This window comes from Aphanomyces astaci (genome assembly GCF_000520075.1).
Source record: "Aphanomyces astaci strain APO3 unplaced genomic scaffold supercont1.27, whole genome shotgun sequence".
In the NCBI taxonomy this organism is placed as follows: Eukaryota; Oomycota; class Saprolegniomycetes; order Saprolegniales; family Verrucalvaceae; genus Aphanomyces; species Aphanomyces astaci.
Window position 1 is genome coordinate 77,471 of NW_009798290.1, and position 18,021 is coordinate 95,491.

Sequence of the window (18,021 nt, forward strand, 5' to 3'; positions counted from 1 at the left end):
TCTGGACACATATGACTACGATCAATGTGATTGGTTATTAAACTCACATTCAATGTGATTGGCTATTGTAAATGAATTCAGAGCATGTGATTGGCTATTTCTCACTAAGTTTTGTGATTTCAGGAGTGGGAGTATGTAACTGTAGCTACCAAAATTAGACCTGTTCAGTATTGAGTACTCATTGAGCTGTTTGTTCGCTGTTACTCGTGGTGTGGTCAAATAGTCAAGAATTTGCTAACTTCGTTTATACTTAACGCGCGTGGAATATCATTATGGGCCACTGCCCTTCATGTATGGACAAGTTCAAAAGCATCTAATCTTGACTAAGGTGGGAATTATCTCACCCGACTACTCCAGGCATTAACATGGTGGCTCTGAGAACCATAATTTATCGGCACTCTATACACAATTCTACTCTAATTCAGCTTATCAAATATAATATCACACCAATGTTCTGTACACAATGGAGTCCCAAGGTATTGTACTTGCAAATAGTATGCTGCACAAATACGAAATATACAAAATGTATTATCGACCAAATTAGCTAACCAGCAAACATGATATATCAGGCAACGTGCAAACGACGGCGACGGCCGCGAACCTGATAATGGTACAGTACTGGTCTTCAGCATCTGCACGTCTCGTACGGCTTGTCAGACGCCGTGGCGGTGTACTCATCCCTGGAAGTCTGATCCCGACTTCGTTGGATACGGCCAGCACATGGCTGCAAATGGCGCCACGAATCCAAAGCAGACAATCGCACCGCAAGGCAGTTGGGTCTTGGGTTCGAACAACGATCCATCCACTCGCAGGTTGTTTGAGCAATTCAAACAGAGCAAGGTTCCTTGAAAGCGGCGCTGGGCCAGGAGGAAGGGGTAGGTACGTGGAACGGCACGAACGGTGAGAGCATCACGTGATAGCAATCAGTTGAAGTGGGTCTTCAATCGGATGGATACAGTTGCCTTATTTACCCATGGTTTTTCGAGTTCGGACTCGAAATTGAGAACGTTCACAATCTCTTGCATAAGGTGTGAACATGGAGTTTGGTTCGACCAATCGACTACAGATGAGGTTATTCAGTGTATGAGAATTGTCGTACATCTTTCAATTCGCAGTTGTAGCGCACTTTTGGATTGTTGGTGTACGAGCTGCCAGGTGGACTGTGGTACACGTGCCACTTCCAAAAGCGGACATCGTCAGTTCCACCGTACGCACGGTTGTACGGCAGCCATTGGCTGAAGAAGTAACGCCGAAACTTCCGCAGGCCCCGGCTCGTCGCCCACTTGTCGTGCACCACCGCAATTAAGTCGCCCAGGTCTACACGACTTGCCGACATATGTAGCAGATAGATGTCGAATGAGACATCGCGCCATTCTTCGTTCGTCAACCCAGTACGCATTTCATAGCACTGTATGCAAGATGAGCCGTATGTAATGATATCATGCATACGTGAGTCATAAGCAATTTAGTGGCTCCCACGCAAAGTCGACTTGGTCTTGAAATACTTTCTTCGGTGACTTTAACAGCCAGGCCACGTCGTCATGAGTTCTTTGTGATGTGATGCAAATGCAGAGCACATGGAACGAGCCAGCCATGTCAGAGTACCCAAATACGAATACTGGGTACCCTGACTTGTTAGTCGAAAATGTCGTGTCGACATGGCACAAGATCTTGCGGCGGGGGTTATCTTCGCAAGTCGTTTTGTATCGATTCATGACGTCAAGCGTCGTAAACCCTATGTACGAATATGAATGCATAACATTGTTATCGTATACAATATCATTACACGTGTCATTATCTAGACCGCATTGAAATATCGTACCGACTCGAAACGACCGAAGGCCACCATTACCTAGGCGGGGCTTGCCGTTAACTTTTTCCACGCCGAATACGAATGGGTAATGGATTTCTTGATCTTCTTGTGGGTTGGCAGAACCCAATGTTGCAACGCTTCTTCAACAGCCGGCAGAGTACTTTGGTGGTGCAACTCCTTGGTTCGCAAGTAGTTGATGGATTGTTGCACTTGCCGGAGAGTAGGACACGCTGCATCACCATAATTGCCCGACTGATGGTGTACGCGCAGCATCTTGAACAGGGTCTTCGACATACGTTTGGGGTCTTCGCCGATCCATGACCGAAAGTCTCGTGTAACAAGTTTTCGGTCACCTATTGACGCCAATATCAGAATCATTGTTATAAATTGTTACCACCCAAGTTCGTACTTTAGGCTTGACCGGTGATGCTATTCCATCCTCACCCATAATGTGGTATCCACACATACTGACAACAGTAGTATTGGACACAAGACAAGTTTGGATCTTGTACGCAGCCTCACACCGCGGTATGCCTTCGACATCTTCGGGTGGTGCACATAGTGTACTGTGATTTCATTTCATGAGGCTGGGCAAGGTGCGTCTCGTGCTCGTCAACATGAACCAATGTGCATGCTTCAATATTAGAATGTGATACACCAAAGCGAGGAAGTGTAAGTCGGTACGAGGGAAACTCGACACTTGGTAGCGTGTGAACGTGGCGAAACGCGGTCATGGGTGTAATGATGATATAAGACATGAAGAGTTTCCTTGGATACTTCAATCGTTACATTGAAGTTTCGTATACTTGTGGAGTAGCAATTTGCAAAAAACCTACCCAAGAGTTACGTAAATGAGTTAAATAAGTTAAATATGTTACGTTAAGTTACATGTATATTTCTGTTGTACGAAACCGCACAATTAACGTTCGCCGATGAACCTTATCTTATTGCAATATGGTATACTTGCGAAGTAGCAAATTATAAAAACCTACCTGGTCGTTTCACACTTGGCCTTTCTGTCAGCATAGAGGATGATGTAGCTACGCACAACGATGTCGTTGGCGAATGCGTCCCGATCGAGATAGGAGAAGGCTACTCCGGAGCAAAACGGAACGTAAAGAAATGGTTTGTGTGCGTTGGTAATACATACAGGCAAACTACCAAATACTGCTCTATTTGTCTGGTGCCAGTCTGTGCCACAAACAGGTAACCCATAGCCCTCACGTGATTGCAGCTGCTGTACACACCTGAAGATAAGCAGCGATTGTGGCAGATAGCCGTAAATCGCAACATCCAGCAGACAGCTGAGTCACCGTCGATGAAGCGAAAGCGCGTCTCAGCTTTGAAGAAGAAAGTCAAACAGCGAGCCACTAAGTACAAAGAAACCAATAGTAATTGATTCTCCATAACATGTAATGTAGCTTGCTTGCTTCCGGCACACATATCCACCGCACACAAACTACACTACATAACTGCAGTTTGCCGGCGCAACGACCCATTGTACCGCCTCGGATTCGCACTGCAACATGAGTTATGGACATGGATGTTGTGGCCCCATTCATTGCGAGCACTTCCATGGCACATATACACTACACTAAAGAACTACCACTGGCCAGCTGAACGCGTCTTTGTACTACTGCCACAGATTCACTCTACAGCCTGAGGTATTGACATGGATGTTCTGGCCCCTTAGAGCCATCCATTTTGAGCACTTCCAGGGAAGATATACACTTCACACATATACTACATTAAAGCACTACCTCTGGCCAGTTGAACGAGCCATTGCGGTGCCTCAGATTCACTCTACAGCCTGAGTTATGGACATGGACGTTCATTCCTATCGTATGCACTTTTATTCTACGGTATTCCTTGTCACCATCAAATTATATATTACTAGTACCCCGGAATACATTCAGCTGTAGTGTCGTACCAACAATTCAGATGCAATGCAATTCCCTTTTAAGTACCTTGATCCGCATCCACCTCACTCGAGACTTTACCTCAACACATGAGTTGACAGGTGGCGTCTGTTCTGTGGTTCTCAGCAAAATTTATATGGCAGGAATGTGAACTCGTTGGCCATGTGGCCTACGTACGAAATGACAGCAATATTATTGTCACTTTTATACTTGATAATTGTATATACACTTCAATTAAAAACATGGATTTGGATAATCGTAGGCCAATTGGCCTACTGCCCTTTTGATTGTTGTATTGCAGGCCTACATCATTCGTTGAAGGAACGTTTTTCGGGGTTTGTTGCTGCCTGCAAACGAATTTCTTTGACATTCCACAAGTCCTGGCTCGAGGGATGCAAAGCCTTATTGTACTCTAGTCGTTGAAAATAGAAATCGAACACAGTTTGTTAACGGTTTGTGTTTGTTTGAAACATTTGGTAGTAACTAGTATTTCCTGCTGTGAGTTTAGTAGTATGCCGTGTTGTTGAAAGCGATTAATCGTCAAAGTTCTGGTATGGAATGCCTTGGATTGCGGCATCGCCTTCCAGTGCATATAGGGTTTGGCACCAATACTTTCGTCGATACTTGTCTGGCTCGATTTGGTGCTGCACGGTCAATATCGTTTGTGACTACTCACATAGTTAATCGTATTGTAAAGTGGTATTGTTAACGGACCTACCCGTTCAAGATGGAAGAACAGCAAGCGGTCGTCCCAGATATCTTCGTACGTTCGGCCCAGCATCTAATAACATGCCGTCATAGGTCTAGTCTTCGCAACCTTTTGTGTATATTGTATTGTCAAGGTGATTCGAATTTCGAGTGGGGGGTGGTGCTGTTCAATCGAATCAGCTGAACCAAATCGACAGACAAATGGATCGACCAATCAAAAGGCAGAACACTCTCAAGTGGCCAATCAAACTCCTGCAAACCATCGAACGAGTGTGTGACTTCAACTAGTGTGGGCTTCCTCACATATTTTTCTTACAAAATTCAGTACAGACAATCGACCACTGAATTTGGTGCATCAGCCCAAATATCCAATATACTTTGGCTAAAAGCACAATACTACAGTAACTTCGTACCGCAACCAGCAAGTTGAGCATCATGATCGTGCCAAAGCAAGTGTACAAGATGTACAGCATCACAGCGAGCGGCCCGCCGGCGGCGATTGAACCCCAGTCCCATTGCCCCAAACTCATTTGGTAGACAGAGTTGGTAGAGCTCACGAGCGTACGGAACCCATCCAGCTAGAGTGGCCACGAAATATGTCATGGTTTTCTCAACACACAATGAAATGATCCAGTTGAGCTCATCAATTTGTATATATATATATACATTACATTCGTACCTGGAGCACGTAAAACGCAAACGCAAACCCAAACAGAAACAGGACAAACACAAACAGAAACACGGCAATGTCGCCCATCATCTACAACCACACACAGCAACATATGATATATATATTATCCGGATTGATTCGTGGTACTTGGTAGATCATGCGGACAAACGGGCCTAGGGTTTGGTTGCCACGACAAAACTGCAGCCACCGGATAAATATCTACCCCCACATCGCATGTTTGGTGAAATCAGCATTGTTGGGACGTATATATATATATATATTATGTACTTGAGGGGCGGTGATGCACATGATAGTCGTGTGCCAGTCGTATTCGCGGTACATGACCACGTTGAACGTTGACTCTTGGTATGTGATTAACCGGAAATGCTCTTCGTATATCATGCGGGATGCCCGCCACTGGTCCCACGAGATGGGCGTGATGCGAAAGTACACGATAAAGTCCAGTAGCGTCGTAAACCAAATGCCGCTCAGCAGCACAATGTCAAATATGTTCCAGATGTTGGTGCAATACGAGAAGAACAGCAGCCACCCGCCGCGGTAAATCTCTTGAATCTAGACAAACCAATGCTTTCAGTACTGGGGTCCGTAGCATGGTGAGATGGTAACATTACATGGCGCCACGTGTATTGCGCTGTGAAAATCAGACACACGACAGACGCAAAGACTCGCAAATAGTCCAACCCGTGGGCGTTAGGGCCAAATAACGGTGCTTGGTACCCGCCTTCTTTTAGCCCGAGTGATGTGTCGCCCACAAGTAAGATGCTATATGGTGGTTGCAATCGATTGGTTGAGATTTAAAATAATATTTTTGGATCTCCTAGCCGATATATATATATGTACTAGTAATTGATATCCTAGTCGACTTACATAGACAAGAAATACGAGCAAAAGAAATACGTGTACACGCGGAGTTGCCGAATGTAATGTTTTCGGCCAAAGATATTCCACCTACAATATCATTCTTTCACATCTGTAGAAATATTTATATATATATTCATCATACTTGTGGTCTCGAAGCTTCTGCACCCACGGATGCGCCATCAACTCTTTGCACTCGGACTACACCAAAACGAAAACGCAAGGGCCTTACGTTTCCCAGCAAGTTGGCCAGCAACATGACACTGCGTACCTTGATAATGAGCTCAAACGTTGGACTCGATCCCGAGCACGTTTCGCTTTCGTAGCGATATTCATACACAATGCCCGTCGATTTCCCGACTGCTTTCAATACTGAATCCAACCTAACGCTCTCGGTCTTTCGGTAGCGTCGCCGCAGCCGGTGGCCCTTCAAGTACGCCCAGCCTTTTAAAATGGCCTGGTGCAAGTAGAACAGCCATTTCCTTCGTCGGGGGGCTTTCCGAACCGGCGGCCCTTGCTGTTTCATCTTATGCACGAGCTTTTTCCGCCTGTCGTCGTTGGATAGCCATCCTTCCGTGTGCCAGCTCTGCCCCACCGCTCGAATGCCTGAAAATATCATCAATATATGGTTGCTGGATTCGACACGGCAGATTGTATCGACCAAATTAACATTTATACCATCATGCCAAAACCCCAATTATCTATTTTTGACAAACCAGCACCTTGATATTTATTCCATAGGACCTGATATACGATAATTCATTCTGTTGTGAACTCGCACATGAAGGAATCACTGAAATGATGTAAAATTTCGACAAAAGAATTTAGCCAATCAGCTTGTACGAAGCACATTCTTTTCAACCAATCAATATGTATGTATTTGATGCATTACAATCACAGATAGAAAAGTCCACAAATCATCATCTTACTCCAACTTTCGGCGGATAAAACAACATCATCCATTCAGTCTAAGGATCATTTGTGTACCTGGAATCACTTGGCATCGAAACAACGGCGTACGGAAATGGTCAATTGCCATGTACGCCACTTTGGGCATATTTACAATCAAGAGATGCAAAATCTTGGTCTGGGACTGCCGCGCCAGGGCGATCTTATACCGTGGCATGGAAATGTGTGTGCCAATGTAGAAAATCACGAGCGGCGAATTCCGGCTCCGGAGGCCTTGCATGGACGGCGCCAGACGAAAGAACACCATTTCCCCCACCCGGGAGTCGTCGTGGTCGAACTGCCGCATGCACACGCCTGCAGCATAACGTCATACAAGTCGAAATGTGATACTGGTTTGTCGAAAGCATGTCATCGAAACAATAACGTCATCACAACCAAAACGTGTCACACTCAAATCCACAAATGAGATCATTCTGAACAACATCCACATATACAGGTATATTCGGCATACCGACAGTGGCCTGCACAAAGCGAGTGGTGCGGGCGCCCAGTTTGCCTGCGGGGGTCACGCGTTTGGTAGCTGGCGTGGACGGCTTGACGTCTGTGTTTGGTTTTCTGGCCTTGGCTGCAAATGGATTAATATTTCCACTCATACAGTATTTACTACTAGTACAAAGAACGAAGATTAATTCACTATTGAACTACCTACCTGCAGCGCCTTCGGCCAGCATCTGACATTGCTCTTCGCCCCCGGGGGCAGTGACGATCACTCCTCGAAGCCGCTGGCCCGTGTCTAGCTCCACCGCGCGATACCTAGCAATCGTCACGTCCGCCTTGCGTCGGACCAGCAGGACGCACACCTAGTTCCAAAACACACACACACACCGTATCTCATGTAAACATATATAGTTATGGCTAATAAACCAATTGAAGGTGTCTTTACATTACTACAGTACGTACAGGTTCGTGCATGCTGGAAATGGCAAAGTGCAGTCTACAAGCCAGAACCTCCATGAATTTATACTACCACAAAGCATGCACGTACGGGGTTTCTCCACGGATGTTTTGTTCGTTGATGTACGCGCCATGCTCGAGCAAGAATTCACACACGTTGACGTAGCCCCCTTCGGCGGCGTAGTGCAGCGGCGTGTTTCCGTGGATGTCGCGCGCTCGAACGATAGGATGGCCACATATTTTAAACATATCTTGAACGGTCACGTCTTTGAAATGAAACTGGTCGATCGCATTAAAGACATAGTCGGGGGCGAGGCCCTACATGCAATCGTGATGATCTATAGATACTGTGATGATGATGTACGAGCGCTTTCATGGTTTCGATCACTTCAAAGCCGCATTCGCGCAGCAACTTTCCTTCCCGTTTGGCTTGGTTGACTTGCTCAAGCAACTTGTACAGCAACGTCGTGTGCGACGACTCGTCGGCCAAGTCATTTGCTTGGGGTTGTGTGGTCCAGAACGCTACGAGCAACGACAGCAACTCGAGGTACCCTCGCTGACACGCGGCGTGGGCCACCGTAATGCGGTCGATCGTGTGCTTTTGCAGCAAGTCCAAGTTGATATTGGTCGGGTCTTCCAGAATGCGCAGAATTCTGGGAAGATTTGGACCACCGAGCACAAGGTACCCATCGTCGTGGGTCGACATCCCGTCTGGGAGCAGCTCCGTCCGACAGCACTCGTCAAACAATCGTTCGCACACAAACCGGACGTATTCAGCGGGCTTGGCCATGGCCAGAACACGTTTTTTGGCCAAGTGTCGGCGGATTGCGCTCTGTACCTTAATGATGGCTTGGATTTCGTCCTTTGTAAAGTTGTATTCGTCCATGACGTTCTGGCTCTCTTTGGTCACAGCGATTCGTTCGGAAACGGAAGGGGATAACGATTTCAGAGATAGCCGATGCCGCGCCGTGCTGAGACCCGGGTCTTGGGATGGAGGCAGTGACGCAATGATTGGGGGTGGTTTCGCAGCTAAAATCGTCTGTCGTTGGTGCTCTTTCGACCTGCTTCGCTTTTCCTAAGCCAAGTTGCATCACGAGTTTGTCTCAAAGAGTTGCCTGGATAAATGATAGTATACTTTGTGGAATTGCTTGTACGCGTCGAGAAGGTCGGTTGAGTTGGCCACGGCCGTGGTGGCGGGTGTGGGTGAGGACACTGAAGCAAGGGTGTGAGGTTTGGGAGACGACGGGCGAGACATGGCTGTCCGCCTGCGATCCATCGAATCACGGAGCGTCGTCGAGCAGCTGCTGACGGCAGGCACGGCCGCCGTGTTCATTTCGCCCGAAAGTGTGACCTTTCGACGGGGATCTACCGTAATACTGTAACTGCATTTCCGTCACATCCAATATACCTTCCAAACTCGATTTTTCACTGTGAAAAGTAGGTGCACTCCTTATTATCGACCCGGCAGCAATACAGTACCGCCAAAGGTGAGTGCAATGTACGGGATTCCAAGAAGACGTCGATATTCATTGTGCATTTATCTCCAGCTACAAAATTATTTCACCATACTAAACGTATAGTACCTACAGTACCTTCATAAGGCATGACAAGTTACCCCATTTTGAGTAACCCCTGGGTGTTCAGATTTGAGCCAATCAAGTTAATTTGAAATCTTTTCACACTAAATACAGGTATCAGTTAACTGTTAACTGTAAATAGCATTTCCTCAAGCTTCAGTATTGCAGTGTCGTTTATCATCCCGTGGTTCACGCACTAGCTTCTACTAAGGAGTACTGTGTATATCATGGAAGTTCAATTTCCATTGGCGAGGTCTGGCGATATATACTGTACTGTATGACTTTCGTTTCCAAATGTACCCAGATGAATGAATTTGAAACGCCTCTAAAGGCAACGTAACTGACAATAACCACCAGAAGTTGACGCCGATCTGTTGGACCAAGTACGACTGATCGATCCATGGCGGGCGAGGTGGTGGTGCCGACACTGCATGAAGAGGGCGGCAAGTCACCTCCTCTAAAGAAAGCAAAGGGCGACGTCACCCTTCCGTCATCACACCAGGAATCTCGGCTAAGCTACCAGTTGTCGCTGGCAGTATACATTGTGGACACAATGATCTCGACGAAAAAAGGGCAAACCATCGGATTGCTTTTGTTCTGGGTGTTCTTGGACATGCTCTTGATCCCGTACGAAGCCTTTGCATACCAAGCCCAAGGTATCGCGCTGCCACGGTGCATCTACGAAGCCGTCATGGACACGTTGGACCCTAAGAGCGACGACGACGGCCAAGGCACCATGTCATTTCTATGGGTACACGGACTTATTTCTGGAATCATACATATTATCCCTTGTGTATCATCTAACAGTCTTGGGTAGACCCTTCGCAGTCTCAGTGTGATGGTGTGCCTTGTGTGCACGATGTATGTGAATGTCATTTTCGGCGTGATTGTGGACGGCATTGTGTCGAAAATGGAGACCCTCAAAGAAGGCAAAGGCGCAGTGGTCGAGACCAACCATACCGTACGTAGTTGTTTACTTCCTGAATGTATGAACTCAACGTGCGTAGCTCATGTTGGGCTGGAACGATAACTCGCTGTCGTTCATTCGGGAAATCTGCGCGGCCAACGAAAGCGAGGGCGGGGGGGTGATCGTCGTGCTGAGTATGCGGGATAAAGTCGACCTGGAGGCTGAAATCTACCACGTGATCACCGACTGGAAAGGCACGCGGCTCGTGTGTTGCTGTGGCAACCCGCTGCTGACCACCGACTTGCTCCGAGTGTCCGCCCCGCAGGCACGTAGCATCACCATCATGTCGAGCGACGAGCAGGCCGATGTATCGGACGCCGCGCTCTTGCGGACGCTTTTGGTCATCAAAAGCATGCACGGGGTTCGTGCCAACCAATGAACAAGGAACTCTCTATATTGAGTCACTCGACTGTGTCTTGTGCTTGGCTTATCGAGTATCCCTTGCCTGAATGTATACCACTCACACTTCCTCTTGTGTTTGGATGCACCGATTCGTTGTTGACAGTAGAGTGAAGTGTCCCTCGCCTCCGCCCACCATGAGTTCTCATGGCATCCGTTGTGTTTGAAATTGGTTTAGTTACAAGGGCATGTGGTGGCCGACGTCGGCGACGTGGACAACAATACGCTGCTGCAGGTCGTCGCGGGGGACATATTAGAGACGGTGGACTCACACAACATCATTGGGCGGCTCGTGATCATGTGCTCTCGGTCGCCGCACTTGTCGGACGTGTACAACGCCGTGCTTGGGTTTGACGGCAACGAATTCTACTTCAAAGCGTGGCCCGATCTCGTCGGATTGCCGTTTGGCCAGCTCGCCAGTCGATTCGACCACGCCATTCCCATTGGTATCAAAACAGCGTAAGATATACAAGTCTTGTCTACCCAGAATTCCAAAATCCAACCGTTTGGTTTGTGGCATTCTAGCGCCGGAAAAGTCTGGATACGGCCGTACTTTGCCCGAGTCATCGAACCTGGCGACGAGATCATTGTGCTGGCCGAAGACGACAATACGTACACCGCCGCGACCGAGCCGGTGGACTCGACGCCCGTGTCCGCCATGACCAAGCGGCCGCTGCCGACCCCCCCGAAGCGCATTCTCTTGTGTGGGTGGCACCGGGACATTCGCGATATTCTGCGGCTTTTGAACCATCTGAGCGTTCCAAACACAGAGGTCGACCTGGTGAACGAAGTGCCCGAGGACATTCGCATTGACCGACTGCGCAACGACGGCCTGGACGTCCGATCGCTGGAGAACCTGAACGTTCGACATGTCGAAGCCAACGTGGCCATCCGAAGGCAAGCGCAGCACCTTCGAGTGCCACAATACGACTGCATTCTCGTCATGAGCGACAGCAGTAACCAAGGGCTCGCCAGTGACTCGTTGGTACTGGCGTCTGTTGTGATGCTTCGCGCGATTGAAGTCGCCCAGCGGTCTCACAAAAGTCTAGCCGATCTCTCAGATGTATGTAGTTAGTTGAAGGTACCAAATGAGACATGACGTTTGATTTGTCTGTAGGCGTCGGCGTCGCTCCAATCCGGCCGACACGTGCACTGCGTCAGTGAAATTTTAGACCCCCGCACAGAAATGACCATCAATTCCAGCCACACGATCCGGTGTTCGTCCGATTATGTCATGTCCAACGACTTGGTTAGTCGGATGCTGGCCATGGTCTCGGAGAACCGCAACGTGAATGCCATTCTGGACGAGTTACTCGGGGACAAAGGGTCCACATTTGACGTGCTGCCGGCATCTCGGTAAAACCATCATGTTTTAAACGCTAGAATATTATGACTGTGTGGCAATAGGTATTGCGAAATGAACGAGCGGCTGAGCTTTTGGCAACTGGCTAAACGCGCGAGCACCATGTATGAAGAAGTGCTGTGTGGCTATGTGAATTCGAAACAGCCGGGCTCGCCCGTGGTGCTCAACCCTACCGACAAGGCACTTGTGAGGACATGGGGCGACTATAGCATGATTGTGATCCGAGAAGCAATGAGCAAATCCAAGCTGAGCCGGTTCCAGTCGCATCGGCTGATGGTCAAAGTGGTAAGGCGTCTCTCATACCTGTTATACTTCGTTTATACAAGAGAACATGTTCATCACTCATTCTACTTTGATTGTGCTTGATACCTAGCAATTACTAAAACCATATGTGCCTTGATTTTGTAGCTACGAGCGTTTCGATCGGTGAGCAACTTGGTTACTCGGCCGACCACCAGCGAATTGATGTCGCGGCCGCAAGGGAGGGGTCCGCCGCGGGGGTTTGTGTCGGATGGTCTGGATCTAGGCGCGGGGGTGACCAACGTCAACGAAACAGACAGCGACGACGAGAATCACGAGGATGAAACGCGCCTGCCAAGGCTCATGTCCCCGGCTGCCAACGGTCGCAAGCCGTCGATCGGCCTGAGACAGTGCTCCACCAGCGACTCGCTCATGGATGAAGTCGTACGCGACCGCCTGACAGTGAAAATGCAGCGGAATTCGTTCAACTCGAGCGGGTACCATCTGCGAGTGGAAGCGGAAAAGCTGGCGAAACTGCCCCCTTCGAAAGTCAACTACCGACGCCTGTCGTCGTCGGAAAAGGACAACACGGCGGTCCAGCCGTTTCTGGAAGAGTCCCCCAGTAGCCCTCATGTCCACCTCCCCCACAACCACTACCCTCTTCGAAATCTGCACCACGAACTGGCTGCTATCGACCACCTCGTCGCCACCTTGCGTGTATTTAAAACGTAATATCCCTTGTCGATTACGATATTGGTACTATCGAACGACGGCTATTGTTGTCAGGCTCTACCAGTGATTAATATACATAGAGCGAGCTACACATTACCACGAGACAACAAAGTACATGACATGCATATCATACAATAGAAGTACTGTACCCTCTAACAGCTTGTTCGGATTCATGGAGAATGCCCCCCTTGCATCATATTTACACGGGTGCATATGTTCATGTCCCTCAAGGCTGAGGCAGCATTCTACCACACACTTTCCCTCCAAGCCTGAAGATATATCTCTGAAACTTGCGTACCATAACAACGCTAACGTTACTATTGTGGGTGTCCAACAACAGTTACCGGTACACGGTTGAACCGTTTGAAACGGCGCGCTCTGTGTTTTAATCATTTCGATGGTCGCCTCTGCAGACGAGATCCTCTCTCGGGGGACCACCTCTGTGGGCAACGCCCTTGTCCCGATCTTGGAGGGGGATGCGACTCCACCTGACGAGCTCGACCAGCCTCATATGGTCCCTCTGATGCGATGGCATGATCGGTGGTGGTACCTTGTTGACACATTCATTTCCACCAACCAAGGCCAAGCCATTTTGCTCGTGGTTGTGTGTGTGGTGATGGCATTTTCGTTGGGACCGATTGTCCAGGTAGCAGGACACAATCCGTACGGGGACTCTGTCTGGCGCGTGTGGACGTACATGACGGACACGGGCACCCAGAACCACGCAGAAACGCACGTACGTGACGCTGCCTGTGTCGAGAAGGATCCTACGTCAAACGATCTGTGGTTTCGTCCGCAATATGACAAACCAGCATTGGTTTATTCACCAATATGTTGATTGTAGGAGCAAAAAGCGGTCGCGTTTTTCCTGACTATCATCGGGTTTGTGTACTTTGCAGTCGTTGTAGCGTTCGTGGTCGATTCGATCCGGGAAAAGATGGACCAGCTCAAGCACGGCCGCACGACTGTCGTCGAGATTAACCACACGGTAGCATTATAACCGAGCCGGATACACACTCCTCTCAACGATGGCTAACGTTTGACTAGCTCCTGCTGGGGTGGTCGGACAAGGCGATTCCGTTCATTCAGGAGATTTGCCACGCCAACGAAAGCGAAGGTGGGGGCGTGGTCGTGGTCCTGGCAGACATGAGCAACGAGCGTATGGCTGCCACCTGCGATTCCCAAGTATCTGCTTTTTGTGTCGTCATCTAGCTTGCTTTGTTGGGGAGAGTCAATTATGCTGTGAGTAGTTACCCACGCGGCTGGGAACGCGAGTGATCTACCGAACGGGAAACCCCCTGCTTGTTACAGACCTCAACATGGTGTCGGCGCACACAGCCCGCAGCATTTGCATTTTGGGCACCGACCACGACTCTGGGAAAAGTGACGCCAACCTCTTGCGTGTCATCCTCGCCATCGATAGCCTTCCAGAGGTAAAGTATACCGTACGTTTTTGCAGATGCCAACACATGTGCAGGTGAAGGGCCACGTGGTTGCTGACACGAGCGACATTGACAACGATGCGCTGATTCAGTTGGTCGGGGGGGCCAACTTGGAAACCCTCGTATCGAATGACATCATGGGGCGATTGATTGTCTTGTGCAGTCGATCGCCAGGGCTGGCCAAAGGTTGGTTGCCTGTCATGTTTTGGTTCAATTGAACCCTGTCGTTCGTTCTTTGTAGTGTACGCCACCCTGTTGGGGTTTTCTGGCAACGAATTCTACTTTGAAGTGTGGCCGGAATGCGTGGGCGTTCCATTTGCCCTGCTGACCCACTGGTTCCGCGATGCCATCCCCATCGGGTACCGAGACGTCAAAGGACATGTGCACTTGCTGCCTGCCATGGGGCATCGCATGCAGCCTGGTGAGGCACTTCTCGTGCTCGCAGAAGACAATGACTCGTATAAACCAAAAGCGCCCGACACAGCCAGTCCCACTACAACCCCTACTTCAATGCCCACCGTCCAAACATCCAAGGCGGACACAAAATCAGCAGAAAAAGTCCCGACTGGCGACCTCTTTCCCGCTCCAATGAAGCCCAAAACCCGCCAGAAGATTCTAGTCTGCGGATGGCGACGGGATCTCCGCGACATGTTGCGCCTCTTGGATACGTTGTCCGCACCAGGTACTAGCACATCGACAGCATGATTTATGACGACCTTTTGTATTACATACTACTTCGAAGTATTATATTTAAAAAATAGGGGTCTTTTTTTAAAGATCAATATTACTAGTACAATGGCATCAAATCTACTAGTACTATTTACTTAAATATTGCCTTGTCTGTACAACTCCCTAGTTTGCCCAGAAATAAAGGATTTAATTTTTTGAGGCTGAATTTAAAATTATATTGGGCTCTATATTGGACGCTGGGAGTTTTGTTTTTATTTCATTTTCTGCCTATTTTTAAACTAAGGGAACTACGTTTTGGATATCTATAAATTGTATAAAGATCTTGATCGTTTTACATATTAGGCACGGTGGTGTACTTATTAAACGAAGTATCGGTCGAGGCGCGGGTGGCCATGTTACTGGACGACGGAATGGACGTGAGTTCCCTGTCCAACATCTCGCTGGTGCATTTAGAAGGCAATGCCGCTGTCCGGCGCCATGTCAGTCCGATCCAATTGCACGATTTTGACTCGTACATTGTCGTGTGCGATGCATCGAGGGAGAGCGATATCCTCGCGAGTGACTCGCACGTGTTGGCGACGGTGCTGGTGCTGCGGAGTGTCGAGATCGAACAGCAATCCTACCGCACCAAGCAATTGTTTGTCCATTCTGAGGTCGCCGAGGTAGGTTGTTGACTAGTTAACTATAGCAACTTCCGGTAATCAACTAACGAGTGGACTAGTTACAACAACGCCAGCGAAAGATACCGTGCATTGCCGAAGTGCTGGACCCGCGCACCCAAAAAACCATCCTCCAAAATAAACAGATCCGGGACAGCAGTGAGTTTGTCCAAACCAACGAACTGGTACGAACCCACCATCCGTCTCTCGTTTAGCACGTCGTATCCATGATGGATCACGTCATCGTCATTGATTTTGATCACGTCATCAATGTTTAGATCACGTCATTGTAGCTAGTATCGACAAATATATCATTATGTGTCCATGTTATCATCATCGATACCTACATATCATTTTTTTCTCCTGGCATCAAGTTTGTTTGATCACGTCATCCTCAAGTATTGATGTACACAGTATTAATCACGTCATCATCCAGTCTGTGGACACATATCATTTTCCGATCACATCGTCATACAACAGATATTTATCATTTTTGATTCCGTCATCCTCCACAGAGTCGATACATATCAGTTTTTGATTCCAATCATGGTCGTAGATCAGTCGCATGCTGGCGATGGTGTGTGAGAACCGCCACGTCAAAGGCATACTGGACGAACTGCTCAGCGGAAAGGGGGCGACGCTGGACGTCGTGCCCGCCTCCCGGTATTTGCTCGACAAGCACGAACGAATCAGCTTCCACGACCTCGTCCTGCGCGCCCAGCAAATGGACGAAATTGTGTGCGGATTCCAGCCGCACATGTCGTCCAGCTACGCCGACGAGCCCACGCAGCTCAACCCATCAGACAAGACCGGCGTTTATTCGTATTGGGACAAGATGGACTTAGTCATATTGTGCGAAGGCAGACGGGAGAAAAACGTCAAGCGCATGCAGTTGGCGTGCACCGCGCTGTGGCAAGTGTTGGCGCACAAGCACGGTCGCGATGCCATCAATGAACAAGGCGGCGGCGACACGCCAGCTCAAGACGACGAGGTTCAGGTCATTCCACGGCTGGAAGACTTGGCAATGCACAGCAGCTTTCGGCACTTGAAACAGTCCAGTCACACGGCAACTTCTTCGTTCTGTGGGAGGTGGGGCTCTATGCCCCCCGACACGCAGCTGCTCCAGGGGTCCAGCGATACAATCCGGAGACAACAACAGCGTTACAACGCTGTGACACCGTGGCTAAGCACGCAAGCACCTGACCGCCGCATGTTTCGACGACCGATCAAGGCAAGATTGACAGAGTTGTGGGGCATGACTGAGGAGATAGAAGACGTCGTGGCCGGGTTGGGTCTACCAGGACGACAAGTGTCGTATTTATGATAAGTTAAAATAAGGATGGGGTTACTTTACACCCTAGTGGTGTTGGTGTTCTAGGTGTTGGTGTTCTATAAGGGGACGACGACGATGACGACAGATCTAAAGAGGATATCATGGCAGGAGCCGTCGTCGCGGACGCCAAAAATGCCAGCGCTTGCTGCACATTGGCCAGTTCGTCTTCTATTCGGTTGGCAGCTTCCCACGGTGTGATTTGTCTTGGATGGGAAGTGAACGTCGCGTCAGGTGCTGTTTCAGAGGCCGAGGTTGCTGCAAGGGGACTTGTTGTTGCCACTTCGTTTGATATGGTGAACGCGACGTCGCCGATGGAACTTCCGGTGGTCACCGTGATAACGTCATCGTCCTGCTCGTGATTCCGAGGACTGGCCAAGCAAGGCAGCATCGTTTCGGTGTCAAACTCGCACGGATCTCTTCTGTTGTTGGTTGTTGTTACAGTGTTCAAAGGTCGAGCTTTGCATGGCGGGGCTTTTGGGCGGTTAGTAGTTGACTTAGTGGGACTACCAAACGACCGCAACTATTCGATTCACATCACGGTTGAGACATCAACGAAAGCCAAATCTAGTTAACGTTAGTCATATTGTTTAATCGATTCGAAACTGGAGCCCTCAGACTAATGAACTGTCTAAGCCAATCAAATCACGTTCCGATGAATTTCTGCCAATCGAAATTACATATTCGGTTGAGTCCATCCGCATTGGGCAAAACCTCATATATACTAAAGCTTGCATTGCATAGTTTGTACAAGCTTAAATAGAGTCAAT

At 48.7% G+C, this 18,021-nt stretch overlaps 4 protein-coding genes across 6 annotated transcripts; 2 read left to right on the forward strand and 2 right to left on the reverse strand.

Annotated features, from left to right (window-relative positions):
- Positions 1–625: 625 nt before the first annotated feature.
- Positions 626–1,336, reverse strand: H257_10203 (hypothetical protein; the record flags this gene model as incomplete). Its single annotated transcript, XM_009836672.1, has 2 exons — positions 626–724; positions 1,100–1,336. The coding sequence occupies 2 exons, from the start codon at positions 1,334–1,336 to the stop codon at positions 626–628; spliced, it is 336 nt and encodes a 111-aa protein (XP_009834974.1).
- Positions 1,337–4,173: 2,837 nt separating this feature from the next.
- H257_10204 (hypothetical protein) lies at positions 4,174–9,210 on the reverse strand. 3 transcript variants are annotated; one of them, XM_009836673.1, is made up of 17 exons: positions 8,988–9,210; positions 8,217–8,927; positions 7,944–8,170; positions 7,859–7,892; positions 7,608–7,758; positions 7,410–7,523; positions 6,977–7,252; positions 6,261–6,595; positions 6,135–6,190; positions 5,999–6,079; positions 5,743–5,893; positions 5,399–5,683; positions 5,258–5,329; positions 5,120–5,200; positions 4,854–5,018; positions 4,451–4,513; positions 4,174–4,400 (listed from the first exon to the last, which is right to left on the reverse strand). In XM_009836673.1, exons 1-17 carry the CDS (start codon positions 9,183–9,185, stop codon positions 4,266–4,268), a joined length of 3,135 nt encoding a protein of 1,044 aa, XP_009834975.1. In that variant the 5' UTR covers positions 9,186–9,210; the 3' UTR covers positions 4,174–4,265. The 3 variants fall into 3 exon arrangements, with proteins under 3 accessions (XP_009834975.1, XP_009834976.1, XP_009834977.1); XM_009836674.1 differs by having other exon boundaries at positions 4,174–4,513; XM_009836675.1 differs by having other exon boundaries at positions 4,451–5,018.
- Positions 9,211–9,773: 563 nt separating this feature from the next.
- H257_10205 (hypothetical protein) lies at positions 9,774–13,217 on the forward strand. The gene is made up of 8 exons (XM_009836676.1): positions 9,774–10,180; positions 10,247–10,390; positions 10,437–10,757; positions 10,974–11,254; positions 11,321–11,858; positions 11,913–12,151; positions 12,203–12,443; positions 12,567–13,217. The coding sequence occupies exons 1-8, from the start codon at positions 9,830–9,832 to the stop codon at positions 13,128–13,130; spliced, it is 2,679 nt and encodes an 892-aa protein (XP_009834978.1). The 5' UTR covers positions 9,774–9,829; the 3' UTR covers positions 13,131–13,217.
- A 310-nt stretch (positions 13,218–13,527) lies between these two features.
- On the forward strand, positions 13,528–17,245 carry H257_10206 (hypothetical protein; the record flags this gene model as incomplete). Its single annotated transcript, XM_009836677.1, has 10 exons — positions 13,528–13,866; positions 13,975–14,118; positions 14,178–14,315; positions 14,381–14,563; positions 14,608–14,758; positions 14,814–15,091; positions 15,167–15,254; positions 15,605–15,924; positions 15,984–16,106; positions 16,478–17,245. 10 exons carry the CDS (start codon positions 13,528–13,530, stop codon positions 17,243–17,245), a joined length of 2,532 nt encoding a protein of 843 aa, XP_009834979.1.
- Positions 17,246–18,021: the final 776 nt, after the last annotated feature.

Coding starts and splice junctions, on each gene's coding strand:
- H257_10205 (XM_009836676.1), top strand. CDS start 9,830: ATGGCGGGCGAGGTGGTGGTGCCGACACTGCATGAAGAGGGCGGCAAG. Junction 10,181..10,246: donor GCACCATGTCATTTCTATGG/GTACACGGACTT, acceptor AGTCTTGGGTAG/ACCCTTCGCAGTCTCAGTGT. Junction 11,255..11,320: donor CCCATTGGTATCAAAACAGC/GTAAGATATACA, acceptor GTGGCATTCTAG/CGCCGGAAAAGTCTGGATAC.
- H257_10204 (XM_009836673.1), bottom strand. CDS start 9,185: ATGAACACGGCGGCCGTGCCTGCCGTCAGCAGCTGCTCGACGACGCTC. Junction 7,893..7,943: donor AACATCCGTGGAGAAACCCC/GTACGTGCATGC, acceptor TCTGGCTTGTAG/ACTGCACTTTGCCATTTCCA. Junction 7,524..7,607: donor GCTGGCCGAAGGCGCTGCAG/GTAGGTAGTTCA, acceptor ATCCATTTGCAG/CCAAGGCCAGAAAACCAAAC.